Source organism: Bombina bombina, chromosome 7, assembly GCF_027579735.1.
Source record: "Bombina bombina isolate aBomBom1 chromosome 7, aBomBom1.pri, whole genome shotgun sequence".
Classification (NCBI taxonomy): Eukaryota; Metazoa; Chordata; class Amphibia; order Anura; family Bombinatoridae; genus Bombina; species Bombina bombina.
The window spans coordinates 209,314,259-209,330,814 of NC_069505.1; the positions used below are offsets into that span (position 1 = coordinate 209,314,259).

Consider the following 16,556-nt stretch of genomic DNA (forward strand, 5'->3'; position numbering starts at 1 on the left):
AATCATACTTTCTGAGGAACAAGATCCTACTGAGCATGTGCACAAGCTCACAGGGTATACGTATACTAGTCTGTGATTGGCTGATGTCTGTCACATGATACATGGGGCTGGAAAATGTGAGGAAATAAAATAATTTGTCAGACAAAAAAATCTACTGCTTATTTGAAATTCATTGTCTTTTTATTATGCAATTGTTAATTTTGCAATTCTACTGCATTGAGTGGTCCTTTAGGAAATTCTATTTTGTTAGGTGTGTGGTTTAATAAACATGATTCTTTCTTTGTGTTCTAGGAATTCAAAACGTGCTCAGCCTCTTTTGTGCTGTTTTGACGGAAAACAAAGTTCTTTTTCATTCCTCCAGCTTTCAACGCCTTAGTGACGCTTGTCGTGCTGTAGAAGCATTGATGTTTCCTCTTAAATATAGGTGAGATTTTACAACCTAAGCCTGTAAATTGGCTGTGATCTTACAACATTTCAGTCTGGCATTGCTTGTTACAAAATAATCTATGGAATACTTGATCTTCTGTTAACCACGTCGTATTTGGATACATCATGTCCTAATCTGCTATAATGGTTTAATCTGGTCTCCATATAGTCTTACATTCCACTGTAAAAAACAAACCTTATGTACAATGTAAGTCATCACAGCAAAGCCGGAAACGCTGGTTATGGCAAATTCTTTCAGCAGGACATTCAATCATGCCTCCCTTCCATGAGCAGCTATGCACTACTAGAAGCTAGCTGGTTATTGTTGACTACACACATATGCCTCTTGTCATTGGTTTACCAGATATGTTCAGCTAGCTCCCAGTACTGCATTGTTGCTCTGGAGCTTACATTAACTATGTGTTTAACCTCTCTGCAGGGATTAAAAGGCCATAATAGTAAAAAAAAAACACATGCATCAACCATACGTTACTAGGTGTTTATCCCCAGCAGAGAGGTTAAATGCATAGTAGAAGTGCTGCTCGGTATCCACAGAGCACCTGCTGCTTAATCCATTCAGCAGCACTAGTTGCACATCTGAGCAGTACTTCTACTGTGCGTTTAACCTGTTTGAGGGAGTTAAACACACAGTAGGGTAGTGTTGATTGTCTTAAAATGACATGTGAATTAACGTATGTCATATAACGAATTAATGCATGTGATATAACAAATTAACGTATGCCATATAACAAATTAATGCATGTCATATAACAAATGAATGCATATCATATAACGAATTAACGCATATCATATAACGAATTAACGCATGTGAGATAACGAATTAACGCATGCCATATAACAAATTAATGTATGTCATATAACAAATTAATGCATCTGATATAACGAATGAAAGCATGTCATATAACATATTAACGCATGTCAAATAACGAATGAAAGCATGTCATTTAACAAATTAACACGTCATATAACGAATTAACGTATGTCATATAACAAATGAACGCATGTCATATAATGAATTGACGCTTGCCATATAACAAATTAACGCATATCATATAACGAATTAACTCATGTCATCTAACAAATTAATGCATATCATATAATTAACGCATGTCATATAACGAATGGAAGCATGTCATATAACGAATGGAAGCATGTCATATAACGAATGAAAGCATGTCATATAACAAATTACTGTATGTCGGATAACAAATGAATGCATGTCATATAACAAATTAACGCATGTGAGATAACGAATTAATGCATGCCATATAACGAATTAATGTATGTCATATAACGAATGAATGCATCTGATATAACGAATGAAAGCATGTCATATAACGAATGAAAGCATGCCATTTAACAAATTAATGCATGTCATATAACAAATTAACACGTCATATAACTAACGCATTGACGCTTGCCATATAACAAATTAACACATATCATATAACTAATTAACGCATGTCATATAACAAATTAACGTATGTCATATAACAAATTAACGCACATCATATAACGAATTAATGCATGTCATATAACGAATTGACGCTTGCCATATAACAAATTAACGCATATCATATAACGAATTAATGCATGTCATATATCGAATTCACGCATGTCATATATCGAATTCACGCATGTCATATATCGAATTCACGCATGTCATATAACGAATTAAAGCAGGTCATATAATGAATGGAAGCATGTCATATAATGAATGGAAGCATGTCATATAACGAATTACTGTATGTCAAATAACAAATGAATGCATGTCATATAACGAATGAAAGCATGTCATATTACAATTTAACGCATGTCATATAACGAATTAATGCATATCATATAATAAATTAACGCATGTCATATAACGAATGAAAGCATGTCATATTACAATTTAACGCATGTCATATAACGAATGAAAGCATGTCATATAACGAATGAAAGCATGTCATATAACGAATGAAAGCATGTCATATAACGAATGAAAGCATGTCATATAACGAATGAAAGCATGTCATATATAACGAATGAAAGCATGTCATATAACGAATGAAAGTATGTCATATAATGAATGAAAGCTTGTCGTATAACACATTAACACTTGTCGTATAACACATTAACACTTGTCATATAACGAATTAACACGTCATATATATCATTTAAATGAATAGTTATATACATGCTGCAGTGCAATAATAAAATGCTCTAACCCAGAGTATTTTCTTTATAGCCTTTTATGTCCCTTTAAACTTTTATTTATTTTTTCTTTAATATTTCCATCTCTGATAGATTCTCTATAAAGTACATTATTTTAGTGAAGTACTTGCAGGTAACATTGAGTTAACTTAATCACTTGAGAAATAACCTACATTTTTTTTCTTTGCAGTTACCCTTATATTCCAATCCTCCCCGTGCAGCTCCTAGAGGTGCTGAGTTCTCCCACACCGTTTATTATCGGAGTCCACTCCTTGTTTTGCACTGAGATCCATGACCTGGTAAGAAAGAGGAGTATATTCTGTTTGTGTCTCTCATTGCATTCCCTCTAGGGATGTCTAACGTACAATAAAAAGGGATTTTAAGCCATTTAAAAGGTTACATTTTCAAAATTACTTTAACAAATTAGAGTGTCATTTTTTTAATATATATTTTTTTTAATAACTATTCTGGCCCTATAAGCATGTGGTTATCTTCATCAATATCAATAGATTCTTCTTTGCATCTCTTTCTCTGTGTAATCTAAGTTCCCTATATGCCTTTTTGTTATGTATATAACTTGAGCAACTGCTGTCTTTATAGTTTTTATATTGTTTTATTATTGCTCCCTACAAGTGATACTGCACAATTTATTTTGTTTTCTTGCAGTTAGATGTGATAATCGCAGACTTGGATGGCGGCACAATCAAAATTCCTGAATGTATTCATCTCTCACAACTACCGGAACCGCTGCTGCATCAAACACAAGCTGCGCTTTCTCTTGTATGTCAATCCAATAGTCACCTTATGTACAGCTAAAGAGTAGAGAATACTGTAGTATTTGCTACATTATGCTAAGGGTAGAGAATGTGGTATACCTCAGTCTTAGGGCTGTCACTAAATGAGTGTTTAGCAACAGATATAGGTATATGTATGACTCTCGCAAAAGAGGATAGGGAAGAGATACTGTAAGAATTATTCTTTATTATGATTTATTAATATGCCTTGGCTATATATATATATATATATATATATAAAACTAGCTATAGACAAATATTTAATCTGGGTTATCTAACAGATTAAATTAATACTCATATTTATCAAATATTAGTTGACATAAATCATTTATTAATCACAACAAGATTAATACATACCGTGAGATCTGAAGGCAGAAGAAATGATTTGGTGATAGATTTATTATTTTATTTTATCTAAATGTTATATCTATGAAGAACATATTTAATATGTAATTCTTCTTTGAAATTGTATATTTATTCTAATCATGATTTTATAATTTATTCTAATCTATTCTAATCATGATTTTATAACTCCACAGTGAATACTGTAGTATTAGCTATTACATTATGCTAAGGGTAGAGAATACTGTAGTATTAGCTATTACATTATGCTAAGGGTAGAGAATACTGTAGTATTAGCTATTACATTATACTAAGGGTAGAGAATACTGTAGTATTAGCTATTACATTATGCTAAGGGTAGAGAATACTGTAGTATTAGCTATTACATTATACTAAGGGTATAGAATACTGTAGTATTAGCTATTACATTATACTAAGGGTAGAGAATACTGTAGTATTAGCTATTACATTATGCTAAGGGTAGAGAATACTGTAGTATTAGCTATTACATTATACTAAGGGTAGAGAATACTGTAGTATTAGCTATTACGTTATTGTAAGGGTATAGAATACTGAAGTATTTGCTATTACATTATGCTAAGAGTAGAGAATACTGTAGTATTAGCTATTACATTATACTAAGGGTAAAGAATACTGTTGTATTAGCTATTACATTATACTAAGGGTAGAGAATACTGTAGTATTAGCTATTACATTATACTAAGGGTAGAGTATACTGTAGTATTAGCTATTACATTATACTAAGGGTAGAGAATACTGTAGTATTAGCTATTACATTATGCTAAGGGTAGAGAATACTGTAGTATTAGGTATTACATTATACTAAGGGTAGAGAATACTGTAGTATTAGATATTACATTATGCTAAGTGTAGATAATACTGTAATATTCGCTATTACATTATGCTAAGGGCAGATAATATTGTAGTATTAGCTATTACATTATGCTAAGGGTAGAGAATATTGTAGTATTTGCTATTACATTATGCTAAGGGTAGAGAATACTGTAGTATTAGCTATTCGATTATGCTAAGGGTAGAGAATATTGTAGTATTTGCTATTACATTATACTAAGGGTAGAGAATACTGTAGTATTAGGTATTACATTATGCTAAGGGTAGAGAATACTGTAGTATTAGCTATTACATTATACTAAGGGTAGATAATACTGTAGTATTAGTTATTACATTATACTAAGGGTAGAGAATACTGTAGTATTAGCTATTACATTATACTAAGGGTAGAGAATACTGTAGTATTAGCTATTACATTATACTAAGGGTAGAGAATACTGTAGTATCAGCTATTACATTATACTAAGGGTAGATAATACTGTAGTATTAGCTATTACATTATACTAAGGGTAGAGAATACTGTAGTATTAGCTATTACATTATACTAAGGGTAGAGAATACTGTAGTATTAGCTATTACATTATACTAAGGGTAGATAATACTGTAGTATTAGTTATTACATTATACTAAGGGTAGAAAATACTGTAGTATTAGCTATTACATTATACTAAGGGTAGAGAATACTGTAGTATTAGCTATTACATTATACTAAGGGTAGAAAATACTGTAGTATTAGCTATTACATTAGGCTAAGGGTAGAGAATACTGTAGTATTAGCTATTACATTATGCTAAGGGTAGAGAATACTGTAGTATTAGCTATAATATTATGCTAAGGGTATAGAATACTGTAGTATTTGCTATTACATTATGCTAAGGGTAGATAATACTGTAGTATTAGCTCTTACATTATACTAAGGGTAGAGTATACTGTAATATTAGCTATTACATTATGCTAAGGGTGGAGAATACTGTAGTATTAGGTATTACATTATACTAAGGGTAGAGAATACTGTAGTATTAGATATTACATTATGCTAAGGGTAGATAATACTGTAATATTCGCTATTACATTATGCTAAGGGCAGATAATATTGTAGTATTTGCTATTACATTATACTAAGGGTAGATAATACTGTAGTATTAGCTATTACATTATACTAAGGGTAGAGAATACTGTAGTATTAGCTATTACATTATACTAAGGGTAGATAATACTGTAGTATTAGCTATTACATTATACTAAGTGTAGAGAATACTGTAGTATTAGCTATTACATTATGCTAAGGGTATAGAATACTGTAGTATTTGCTACATTATGCTAAGGGTAGAGAATACTGTAGTATTAGTTATTACATTATACTAAGGGTAGAGAATACTGTAGAATTTGATATTACATTATGCTAAGGGTAGAGAATACTGTAGTATTAGCTATTACATTATACTAAGGGTAGAGAATACTGTAGTATTAGCTATTACATTATACTAAGGGTAGAGAATACTGTAGTATTAGCTATTACATTATGCTAAGGGTAGAGAATATTGTAGTATTTGCTATTACATTATGCTAAGGGTAGAGAATACTGTAGTATTAGCTATTACATTATGCTAAGGGTAGAGAATATTGTAGTATTTGCTATTACATTATGCTAAGGGTAGAGAATACTGTAGTATTAGCTATTCGATTATGCTAAGGGTAGAGAATATTGTAGTATTTGCTATTACATTATACTAAGGGTAGAGAATACTGTAGTATTAGGTATTACATTATGCTAAGGGTAGAGAATACTGTAGTATTAGCTATTACATTATACTAAGGGTAGATAATACTGTAGTATTAGCTATTACATTATACTAAGGGTAGAGAATACTGTAGTATTAGCTATTACATTATACTAAGGGTAGAGAATACTGTAGTATTAGCTATTACATTATACTAAGGGTAGAGAATACTGTAGTATTAGCTATTACATTATACTAAGGGTAGAGAATACTGTAGTATTAGCTTTTACATTATGCTAAGGGTAGAGAATACTGTAGTATTAGCTATTACATTATACTAAGGGTAGAGAATACTGTAGTATTAGCTATTACATTATGCTAAGGGTAGAGAATATTGTAGTATTTGCTATTACATTATGCTAAGGGTAGAGAATACTGTAGTATTAGCTATTACATTATGCTAAGGGTAGAGAATATTGTAGTATTTGCTATTACATTATGCTAAGGGTAGAGAATACTGTAGTATTAGCTATTCGATTATGCTAAGGGTAGAGAATATTGTAGTATTTGCTATTACATTATACTAAGGGTAGAGAATACTGTAGTATTAGGTATTACATTATGCTAAGGGTAGAGAATACTGTAGTATTAGCTATTACATTATACTAAGGGTAGATAATACTGTAGTATTAGCTATTACATTATACTAAGGGTAGAGAATACTGTAGTATTAGCTATTACATTATACTAAGGGTAGAGAATACTGTAGTATTAGCTATTACATTATACTAAGGGTAGAGAATACTGTAGTATTAGCTATTACATTATACTAAGGGTAGAGAATACTGTAGTATTAGCTTTTACATTATGCTAAGGGTAGAGAATACTGTAGTATTAGCTATTACATTATACTAAGGGTAGAGAATACTGTAGTATTAGCTATTACATTATGCTAAGGGTAGATAATACTGTAGTATTAGCTATTACATTATGCTAAGGGTATAGAATACTGTAGTATTTGCTATTACATTATGCTAAGGGTAGATAATACTGTAGTATTAGCTATTACATTATGTTAAAGGTATAGAGTACTGTAGTATTTGCTATTACATTATGCTAAGGGTAAACTTTCTATTGTATAAAAAACAAATGTGTCACTATTTTGTATTTTTAGGTCCTCCACCCTGATCTGGAAGTTGCAGATTATGCTTTCCCACCATTGCGCACCTCTATGTCTCACATAAAGATGCTGGTAAGGAACTAAGAACCTTCAGGCTTTCTTTTCTGGCTTTAGCGCTCTGTCTAATATCTGTATAAATGTGTGTTTAATATTCTTGTATGTTACTCAGCAAGAATGAAGCACTTGTATTTAATATGGACTTTTCTTTTTTAGTTTAACTTTTTTTTCTGAACAATAATATTTTCACCTCTATAAAGTGATTTCACGTTCTCCTCCTTATGAAAACTTTCCAGCGACAGACGTGCTGTTCTGCATTTGTCCAGATTCCATAGATTTAAAAGCCAGAATAATTTCCATTGAGTTCCTCTTGTTTATTCGTCCCTTTAAACCGCCGCACTAGTGGAATGCAGCTCAGAAGCCTGCCAGCTATGTCACAGACCTTAACTTGCGATAATTGTTTTGTTAAACTTGCGTTGTACCCAGGATTTTTCACAACATTTCTTAAAGTGCATCAAGCAGTGCATACTTGAAGCTCTTCCCTATAATTTTTTTCACCATAGTTTTGTAGTGCACAAATGTTATAATCCAATGATTTCAAGCATATCCTTTTTTTTAATTTTTATTAGAATGATAGTAATTTAAGGGGCCTGAATCCCAAATTTTTTCTTTCATGATTTAGGTACAACATACAATTATAAACAACTTTCCAGTTTGCTTCTATTATCAAATTTGCTTTATTCTCTTGTTATGCTTTGTTGAAGGAGCGGCAATGCACTACTGGTTTCTAACTGAACACATGGGTGAGCCAATGTCAATATGTATATATATGCAGCCGCCAATCAGCAGCTAGAACCTAGGTTCTTTGCTGCACCTGAGGTTTCTTAGATAAACCTTTAAGCAAAGGATAACTCGAGTAGGAAGAAAATTAAATGATAGAAGAAAATTGGAAAGTTTTTAAAATTGTATGTTCTATCTAAATCGTAAAAGAAAATTTTGGGGTTTCATGTCCCTTTCAAGGGACACTAAACCCAAATAATTTCTTTCATGATTCAGATAAAGCAACATTTTTAAGCAACTTTGTAATTTACTCATATTTTCATTTTTTCTTAATTCTCTTGGTAACTTTATTTGAAAAAACAGGAATCTAAGCTAAGGAACCGGACAATTTTTGGTTCAGCACCTGGTTAGTGCTTGCTGATTGGTGACTCAATGTACCCTCCAATCAGCAAGCGCTATCCAGATTGTGTACTTACTATTCACAGATTAAAAGAAGCGCTTCACGTTTAGTGCCAGTAGTAAGCTTGTATGACTTTGTGATGTCCTGTTCAAAACGCTGCTCAGCTGTGGACAGTCAATCAAAGTCTCGGCCCAACACCCTCAACTCATTTAATTTGTGTACCATGCAAACTTCTTCAAAAGGGTCATTTAAAGGGAAATTAAACTCATCTTACTTATGTGTAAAAGTGAGCTTTTGTCCCATGCTCCCAGTTATGACTCAGAAGATCGAAGTGTTTAATTTGTTTTGAATTTGTATTATGTTCTTTTTTTTGGTCACTTGTATATTTTTTATTGTGGGGTCTTTGTCTCCACTCTTCTCATAATAGTGATAGACATTTACATGAAGTGTTGCACTTTATACCGTTATTGGTGTTTCTACAGGATAAAGAAGTCCGAGGAGTCTTCCTGAGGTTGTTTGCTCAGATATTCCAGGGTTACAGGTCTTGTCTTCAGCTCATCCGTATCCATGCAGAACCTGTCATCCACTTCCACAAGGTAACACAGTATTTATTAAAGGTTATTTCTGATGGTTTCATACAGCAGCATTGTTTAATGCCTGTCAATAAAAAACATGCTTTCCAGTACATCTCCCTGTTGAGAGACTAATTTACAATGTATTATAGCTTTGTGCTGCACAAGGAATCAGTCAGTGATCTAGTGACCAACCCCAAGATTAAGGCATTTTACTGTATCAATGAAGATGCAGAATTTAGGATGTTTGTATTATCATAAAGATTGTTACTGTCATACTCTAAAATTGAAGTTGAAAGCTAAACCTAGATAGACTCCTATGCTAATTTCTAAGCCCTTAAAGGCCACCTCTTATCTGGATGCATTTGGCAGTTTTTCACAGCTAGAGTGCGTTAGTTCATGTGTTTCATATAGATAACATTGTGCTCATGCACGTAAAGTTATTTAAGTGTCAGCACTAAGCAGTCTGCAGAGGCTTTGATACAAGGCAATTACAGAGGTAAAAGTGTATTAATATAACAGTGTTGGTTATGCAAAACTGGAGAATGGGTAATGAAGGGATTATTTTATCTAACATTTTTGGTGTTAAACAAATATAATCAGGCTGTCCCCTCCCTCCTCCCCCCCCCCCCAGCCAGCCTATACATCTGCATCCATCAAAATACATATTGGTTAGTATCTACAGCTCTCTCTGGGTTTGAGATTGTAGGCATCTCTGCAGTGCAGTCAATGAAAATACATTTGTTGGATTAGAACATCTTTAAAAAGGTGTTTCATTTTCTAACATCTTGGCGCAAGGTACATTTAGTTAAGAATTAAGTGACTTTTGAAGTTTTGGACCTTGTACTCAATACATTTCTGTATTCCATCTAAAAGAGAACATTTCAATTTCAAGTTTTTTTTTTTTTAAAGGGACGGTCTAGTCAAAATTCAATTTTCTTGATAAAGACAGAGCATATCATTTTAAACAACTTTCCAATATACTTTTATTATCAAATTAGCTTTGTTCTCTAAACTCATTTGCTAATTTGTAAGTCCTTGAAGGCTGCCTTATCTCAGTGCATTTTGACAGTTTCACAGTTAGACAGTGCTAGTTCATGTGTGCCACATAGCTAACATTGTGCTCACTCCAGTGGACTAGCTAAAATGCAAGTCTGTCAAAAGAACTGAGATAAGGGGGCAGTCTACAGAGACTTTGCTACAAGGTAATTACAGAGGTTAAAAAGTATATTAAAGGGCCACTAAACCCAAAATATTTCTTTCATTATTCAGATAGAGAATAGAAATTTAAACAACTTTACTATTTACTTCTATTATTTATTTTGCTAAATTTTGTAGATATCCTTAGTTGAAGAAAAAGCAATGCACATGGTGAGCCAATAACACGAGGCATCTATGTGCAGCAACCAATCAGCAGCTCCTGAGCATATCTAGATATGCTTTTCAGCAAAGAATATCAAGAGAATAAAATAAATTAGATAATATAAGTAAATTAGAAAGATGTTTAAAATTGCATTCTCTTTCTAAATCATGAAAGAAAAAGTGTGGGTGTCATGTCCCTTTAATATAACAGTATTAGTTGTGCAAAACTGGGGAAAGGGTAAAAAAGGATTATCTATATTTTTAAACAATAACAATTCTTGAGTAGACTGTCCCTTTAATGAATGTTTCTATTTTGTAAAAACTGGGAGTTGTCTCTTCTGTCAGTGAGCATCATATACCTAAGTATTGATTGTACATACACATGTACTTCTAGACTCAGTTTAAATTTATATATATTTACTATAGAAACTTTTAGTATAGGTAGAGATACCACAGACAAAATCGGCTATTTCAAGTGTCAATATAAAGGTAAATGCCCCATTTGTAAACAATTTAATGCACTCCAGAAGGTAAAGTAGAACATTGGGAATACATTAATGGGGGGGGGGATTAGGGCACACAGTTCCTTTAAAATGACATTAAATATGTTCTGATGTTTCTTTATCAGGTTGAGACTAAGGCATTTTGCTATTGTCATTTGTATTTCCATTTAATTAGACTCATTTTAAATCACCCAACTAAAGTCGCTAAAAAGAGAGATCATGTGATGTTAGCTAATGGAGAGCACCACAGATTGATACCAGATAAGTGCAGACTTTTTATGGATTGACCCGTGATTTACACTGAAGTATTGCAAGTAGGTTAGACTTTAGCATTAGTTCTAAAATAATGCTTTTACCAACATAACCAAGCTCAGGCTGTGCAGGGAATGCTTTTTGTCCAAGTGATAAATGTATTTGTTCTGTCTCTCTAGGCGGCCTTCCTTGGTCAGCGTGGTCTGATAGAGAACGATTTCCTCACTAAAGTACTTAATGGAATGGCATTTGCTGGCTTTGTGTCAGAAAGAGGGCCTCCGTACAGAACTTGTGATCTATTTGACGAGGTATTGTGAAACTTCTGTACTATGCTTTTTTATATTTGTGAAACACACGCTGTTGCTAAGCTCCAAACATTTGTCTTTCCTGTGCAGACTTTCCAGATATAAACATATTTATCGTATGGCAACCACCTATATAAGGGAGGTTTGTGTGTATTTGTATCATCTATTTCAGAAGTTATCAAAACTTGAAGGGACAGTAAAATCATGATTCAAATACAGCATGCAATTATAAACAACATTACAATTTACTTCTGTTATCTTATTTGCTTCATTCTCTTGGAATCCTTTGTTAAAAATCATACCTAGAGAGGCTCAGAAGCTGTAGTGCACTGTAGCTTGTTCAACTAAGGACACCAAGAGAATGTAGCTAATATGATAATTGAAGTTGTTTAATATAGTTTTATCTGTATCATGAAAGATAAAATATAGATTTTATGTCCCTTTAAGGCTGGGATTACAAATGTAATTTATTCATTCACAGAAACAGCAGCTAAGGAAATATTTTACATAGTTTAATACTACACTAGAGCAATGTATAGGACAAGATGGTGGTCATGTTGTAATTTAAAAAGAGAAATATTAATATATGGAAAATTTTAATTCATATACACAGATATGTGAGTATAATATATATATATATATATATATATATATATATATACATACACACACATACATACATACATACATACACACATACAGTATGGGCTGTAGCTCTGCATAAGTCAACATTTGTTTTGTACAGATCAGGGAAGAAGCATGTTTTACTTTTTCTACAAAGATCTCACTTAAGGGCTTGAGGATCAAAAACTGACCTGCATTACAGGTATACCCCGCTCATACAGCAGGTTAGGGACCGGAGCCTCGCTGTAAAGTGAAATCCGCCTTAAAGTGAAACAAGGCAGTTTTAGCTTTATTTTCACTTTTCCAACTTAAAAACATGTTTTCACTTATATTAGGTGTGCAATAGTGCTAAGTTTAGTTTAACACTCACACAGCACAGTATTCAATAAATACTGTACCTGTAAAATAGTGACAATCGCTGTAGTACAATTTGCCAGAGTATAGCACTGAGACACAGATTGCACTGTAATGCTGTAAACAGAGTGAACTAAGCATAATACAATGGTGCCAGTCACTTTTCTCGCAATCTCACGAAGAGTACAGCACTGTTTTAAAATCCTTGGAGGTTGAACTTCAGCTCCACAAAGCGCTGTATTAGCGAAGCGCTGTAAAGTGAAGCTCTGTAAAGTGAGGTATACCTGTATATTGTAATATATTTGTCTTTCCTTCACATCAAGAACCCTTCATAGGAGATAAACAATTCTCAAGCTAAAATTTGCCTTTCTAAAATTCTTTGACTGACCTTTGACTTTTTAGATAATCTTGCTAGACCTTAGAGCTTTAGACCATCAAGGCCCTTAGTCATGCCTATGTTAAGTCTGGGACTTAACATAATATCTCACTGTTAATCATTGGGATTTATAGGACTAATTCTAAAAATGTAGAAGCATTTTAATTTAGGAGGGAGGAGGGTTTCATGTTCAGCTGCCATACCCCTTTTTTGTTCATCAACCATCTGTAAGTTTTTAATAAATATTTTGTAATCTGTATTATGGATGGTGGATCTCTCCTCCTTTCACTCCTATAGTGCAGATGTACTTATGTCAAGTCTACCAAGATTATTTTGTCTCGGACAGAAGAGTTTCCAGGACTACTCAGGTGTTTAGGGAACTTAGAGGTATATGGAAACATTTTTATTTTCTCTTTAATGATTCATAAAGACCATGAAATTTTAAACAACTTTCCAATTTACCTCTATTATCTTGTTTGCTTTGTTCTATTCTATTTCTCCTACTTTCCTTTGTTGAATAGTATACTTATGTAGGCTCAGGAGCAGCAGTGCACTACTGGGAGTTAGCTTCTGATTGGTACCTGCACATACAGTATATGCTTGTCTTTGACTCACCAGATGTGTTTTGCTAGCTCCCAGTGGTGCATTGACTTTCCTTCAGAAAAGGATATAAAAAGAATGAAGCAAATTTGATTATAGAAGTATTTTGGAAAGTCGTTTAAAATTGTATGCTGTATCTGAATCCTAAAAGAAAACGTTTGGGTTTCATGTCCCTCCTTTTGGGCTTGGGTTTTAATTCATCCTTTATCCTGCCATTTGTTTCTGTTAATCTGTTATTTCCTATGGGGATGTCTTTGTGGCAGCAAAGGAGCAGCTGGATAGCAGATAAAATCTAAATAAAGTTAAAGTAGTAGTAAGTGCAACTGCTGCATATTTTTTTTTTTTTTTTTTAATGGACATAAGAAAAAAAGTTGAAGCTTAGCCTTTTCCCGCCTTTAGAGTTAACCTTTTCAACTGCATGGTCAAATCAGCTAAATCTTTTTGTCTCATGCTTTCATTAGTTTTTTTTTTCAATAGATCATTTGCAAAAAATACTGCAATATAAGGGATTTTTTATGTTCATACAAATGCCAATGTCTAAATAACATTTCAGAATTTATATGAAGCATAAATGTCCCTTTTGTTGCAATAGTCTTTTGTGTTGATATGTTAGGTGTTAGTTTCAGGTTTGATATTTTTAATAATGACAAGGAAGACATTGATGGCTATGCAGGTTGTGCAGAGTTTAAGATGTTACAGATTGATTTGATAGGTTGGCTGTGTACTGTCTTGAATAGTGAAGTGGTTGTAATATGGCACTACCGCACTAATTATTACTTAACTTATAAACTTTTGAGCACATTTTGGTTTATCATATTATTAACAGTTTAATTGGTTTGTGGATAAGGGCAAGAAAAACTTTATTCATTTTTTGTGTCTGCTAACCACAAGAGAACCGATCTAACCCGCATTATCTTTGTGTAAGATCCTTTTTTACTGCTTTTTAACAACTATTAAACTACCAAATAAACATTTAAAGCATTCAGCCACCCGTTTCCAATTGATATAATAGGTTTGGGATTTCTCGTACAAGACATACTATCATTTTATATGGCCGTAGGATCAGTGTTAAAATAGAGCCAAATAGAGCCAAATAGATTAGCAAAAGACTCTTAAGGCTCGCCACAAGTGTTCTTTGTTATTTTGAGGCAATCTGATACGGACTCCTGTACTTTTTCCTACCTGCCTCCATTGTCATAAAGACCCGAATACAACACACTCAGACAAGTGCCGCACTCCGAGGCCCTTTGCAGATAGGCTCCGGAGGGTCGGGGCTCCGCTCCGGAGCTACAGCCAGCCTTGGGCGCACTATCTAAGTAGACTTTCCGCGGCCCTGATGACTACTGGGGGACTCCCCTACCTAAATGTCGAAGATTCCTAATTCCGGTGCTGATACCCGGCGAAGCAAGCTCTAAAGTGACTATCCCTGGGACCCTGGTGCCCCATACACCTTAAGCTTTCCGGCGGCGGGAGAAGGTTTACCCCCGGCCTTGCTGTTTGACCCAGCCATCTCGTCGGAGGTCACGTCTCCGGGACAGACTACAGGGACCTCCAGTGCAGAGATTTGGACTTACCGAGTCTCCTGTGCCTGATCGTGACCTGAGAGGGTCGGGACCTTGACCCGCGAAGTTGCTGCTGCAGAAGTTGGACTGGCCGATAGTTGAGGGAGATCGATGGAGCTGGAAGGCTGCTTCGGGTCTCTTCCTGCTCTCCATGCTGGTGAGAGCGGCGGCCATCTTGGAAGGCCTTTGATCCTAACGCAGACGGATTCCCACGTGGCGCTAAGCTCAGCGCTGCAGACCATAGGACCCACTACTTGTGCCTCTGCACCGACCGGACAGATAGAGGAGGAGATCAACGTACAGGGGTGAGATCGCGGCTTGCAGGCTGCTTTATTCCAAACTCGCACACACTCAGACTTGCCCACAATTACCACCCCGGCAGCCCACAGGACATAACTGCTATCTGATAAACTGCCTTAGGGGAACCCTGACCCCATTACCACTATCCAAGATTACACTGTATTTGAGTCTGATGACACCAGCCCCATCCTCCCCATAAGTCTGGTGCCGTATCCCCACGTTTGATCATAGCAAGTGTGTAAAACCTTGTAAGCTCCAAGTTGGCTGGTACACATATATACCTTTGCCTGCCTTCTTAGGAAGCTTGTTCATCTGAGGCTTAACAACCCCCTTTGTCAATAGCAACATCTGTGACTCCACTTCACTCTGACCTGATAAGCCTCTAAATACCCCCTAATTTTGCCTCCTTTGTAACTGGGGCTACAGTACAGTTGTGCCTAGATCAAGCTTCACCTCCCAGGGTAACCCATACTAAGGTAGCTTTTCCTCAAGTACCCTTGGGATTACTTGGACTTTTATACACGCTGGGAAACCACACTAACTTGCCCACCTGAGCCACCTGGTCAGACTTTACTAGAACACTAGCCTGTTTCAATAATTGATCACATGCTGCTGCGTCAGATTATCTGCCTTTGGACCCCTGGTCTAAAGTGGAGTGTTGCATTTTTCACTGTTTGACTAACAATTATTTTCTTCCTGCAGGCCCACTTTGATATAATTAGTCCTAACTGTTGACTAGACAAGTGAACTTTTCAGCACTAGCCCCTCAAAACTCTTCCTTTCCGGCCTAGCTAGTCTAGGCTGGTCACCTCCACCTTCCCTTTCCCCTTCCTTAGGGAAGTATCCCCTTTCCCTGAGCCAAGAGGGGCTGCTGAGGTTCTTAGTCTATTGCCACTTTAAGTTAACCTGCTCACTCTTTGCATTCCCTTCCCTTAATATGATTGTTGTATAGGTGCTATACTAGAGATCTGTGTATTGCTTATTTGAGTTGCAGAAACTGACGTGTTGCTGGCCAT

At 34.7% G+C, this 16,556-nt stretch overlaps 1 protein-coding gene across 1 annotated transcript in view; it reads left to right on the top strand.

Annotated features, from left to right (window-relative positions):
• SBF2 (SET binding factor 2) overlaps positions 1–16,556 on the top strand; it is a 1,344,181-nt gene that overhangs the window by 650,214 nt on the left and 677,411 nt on the right. The window contains exons 7-12 of the mRNA XM_053720592.1: positions 292–424; positions 2,834–2,942; positions 3,310–3,423; positions 7,548–7,625; positions 9,213–9,326; positions 11,599–11,727. Coding sequence (XP_053576567.1) covers positions 292–424; positions 2,834–2,942; positions 3,310–3,423; positions 7,548–7,625; positions 9,213–9,326; positions 11,599–11,727 — 677 coding nt within the window. The remainder of the gene's footprint in view (positions 1–291; positions 425–2,833; positions 2,943–3,309; positions 3,424–7,547; positions 7,626–9,212; positions 9,327–11,598; positions 11,728–16,556) is intronic.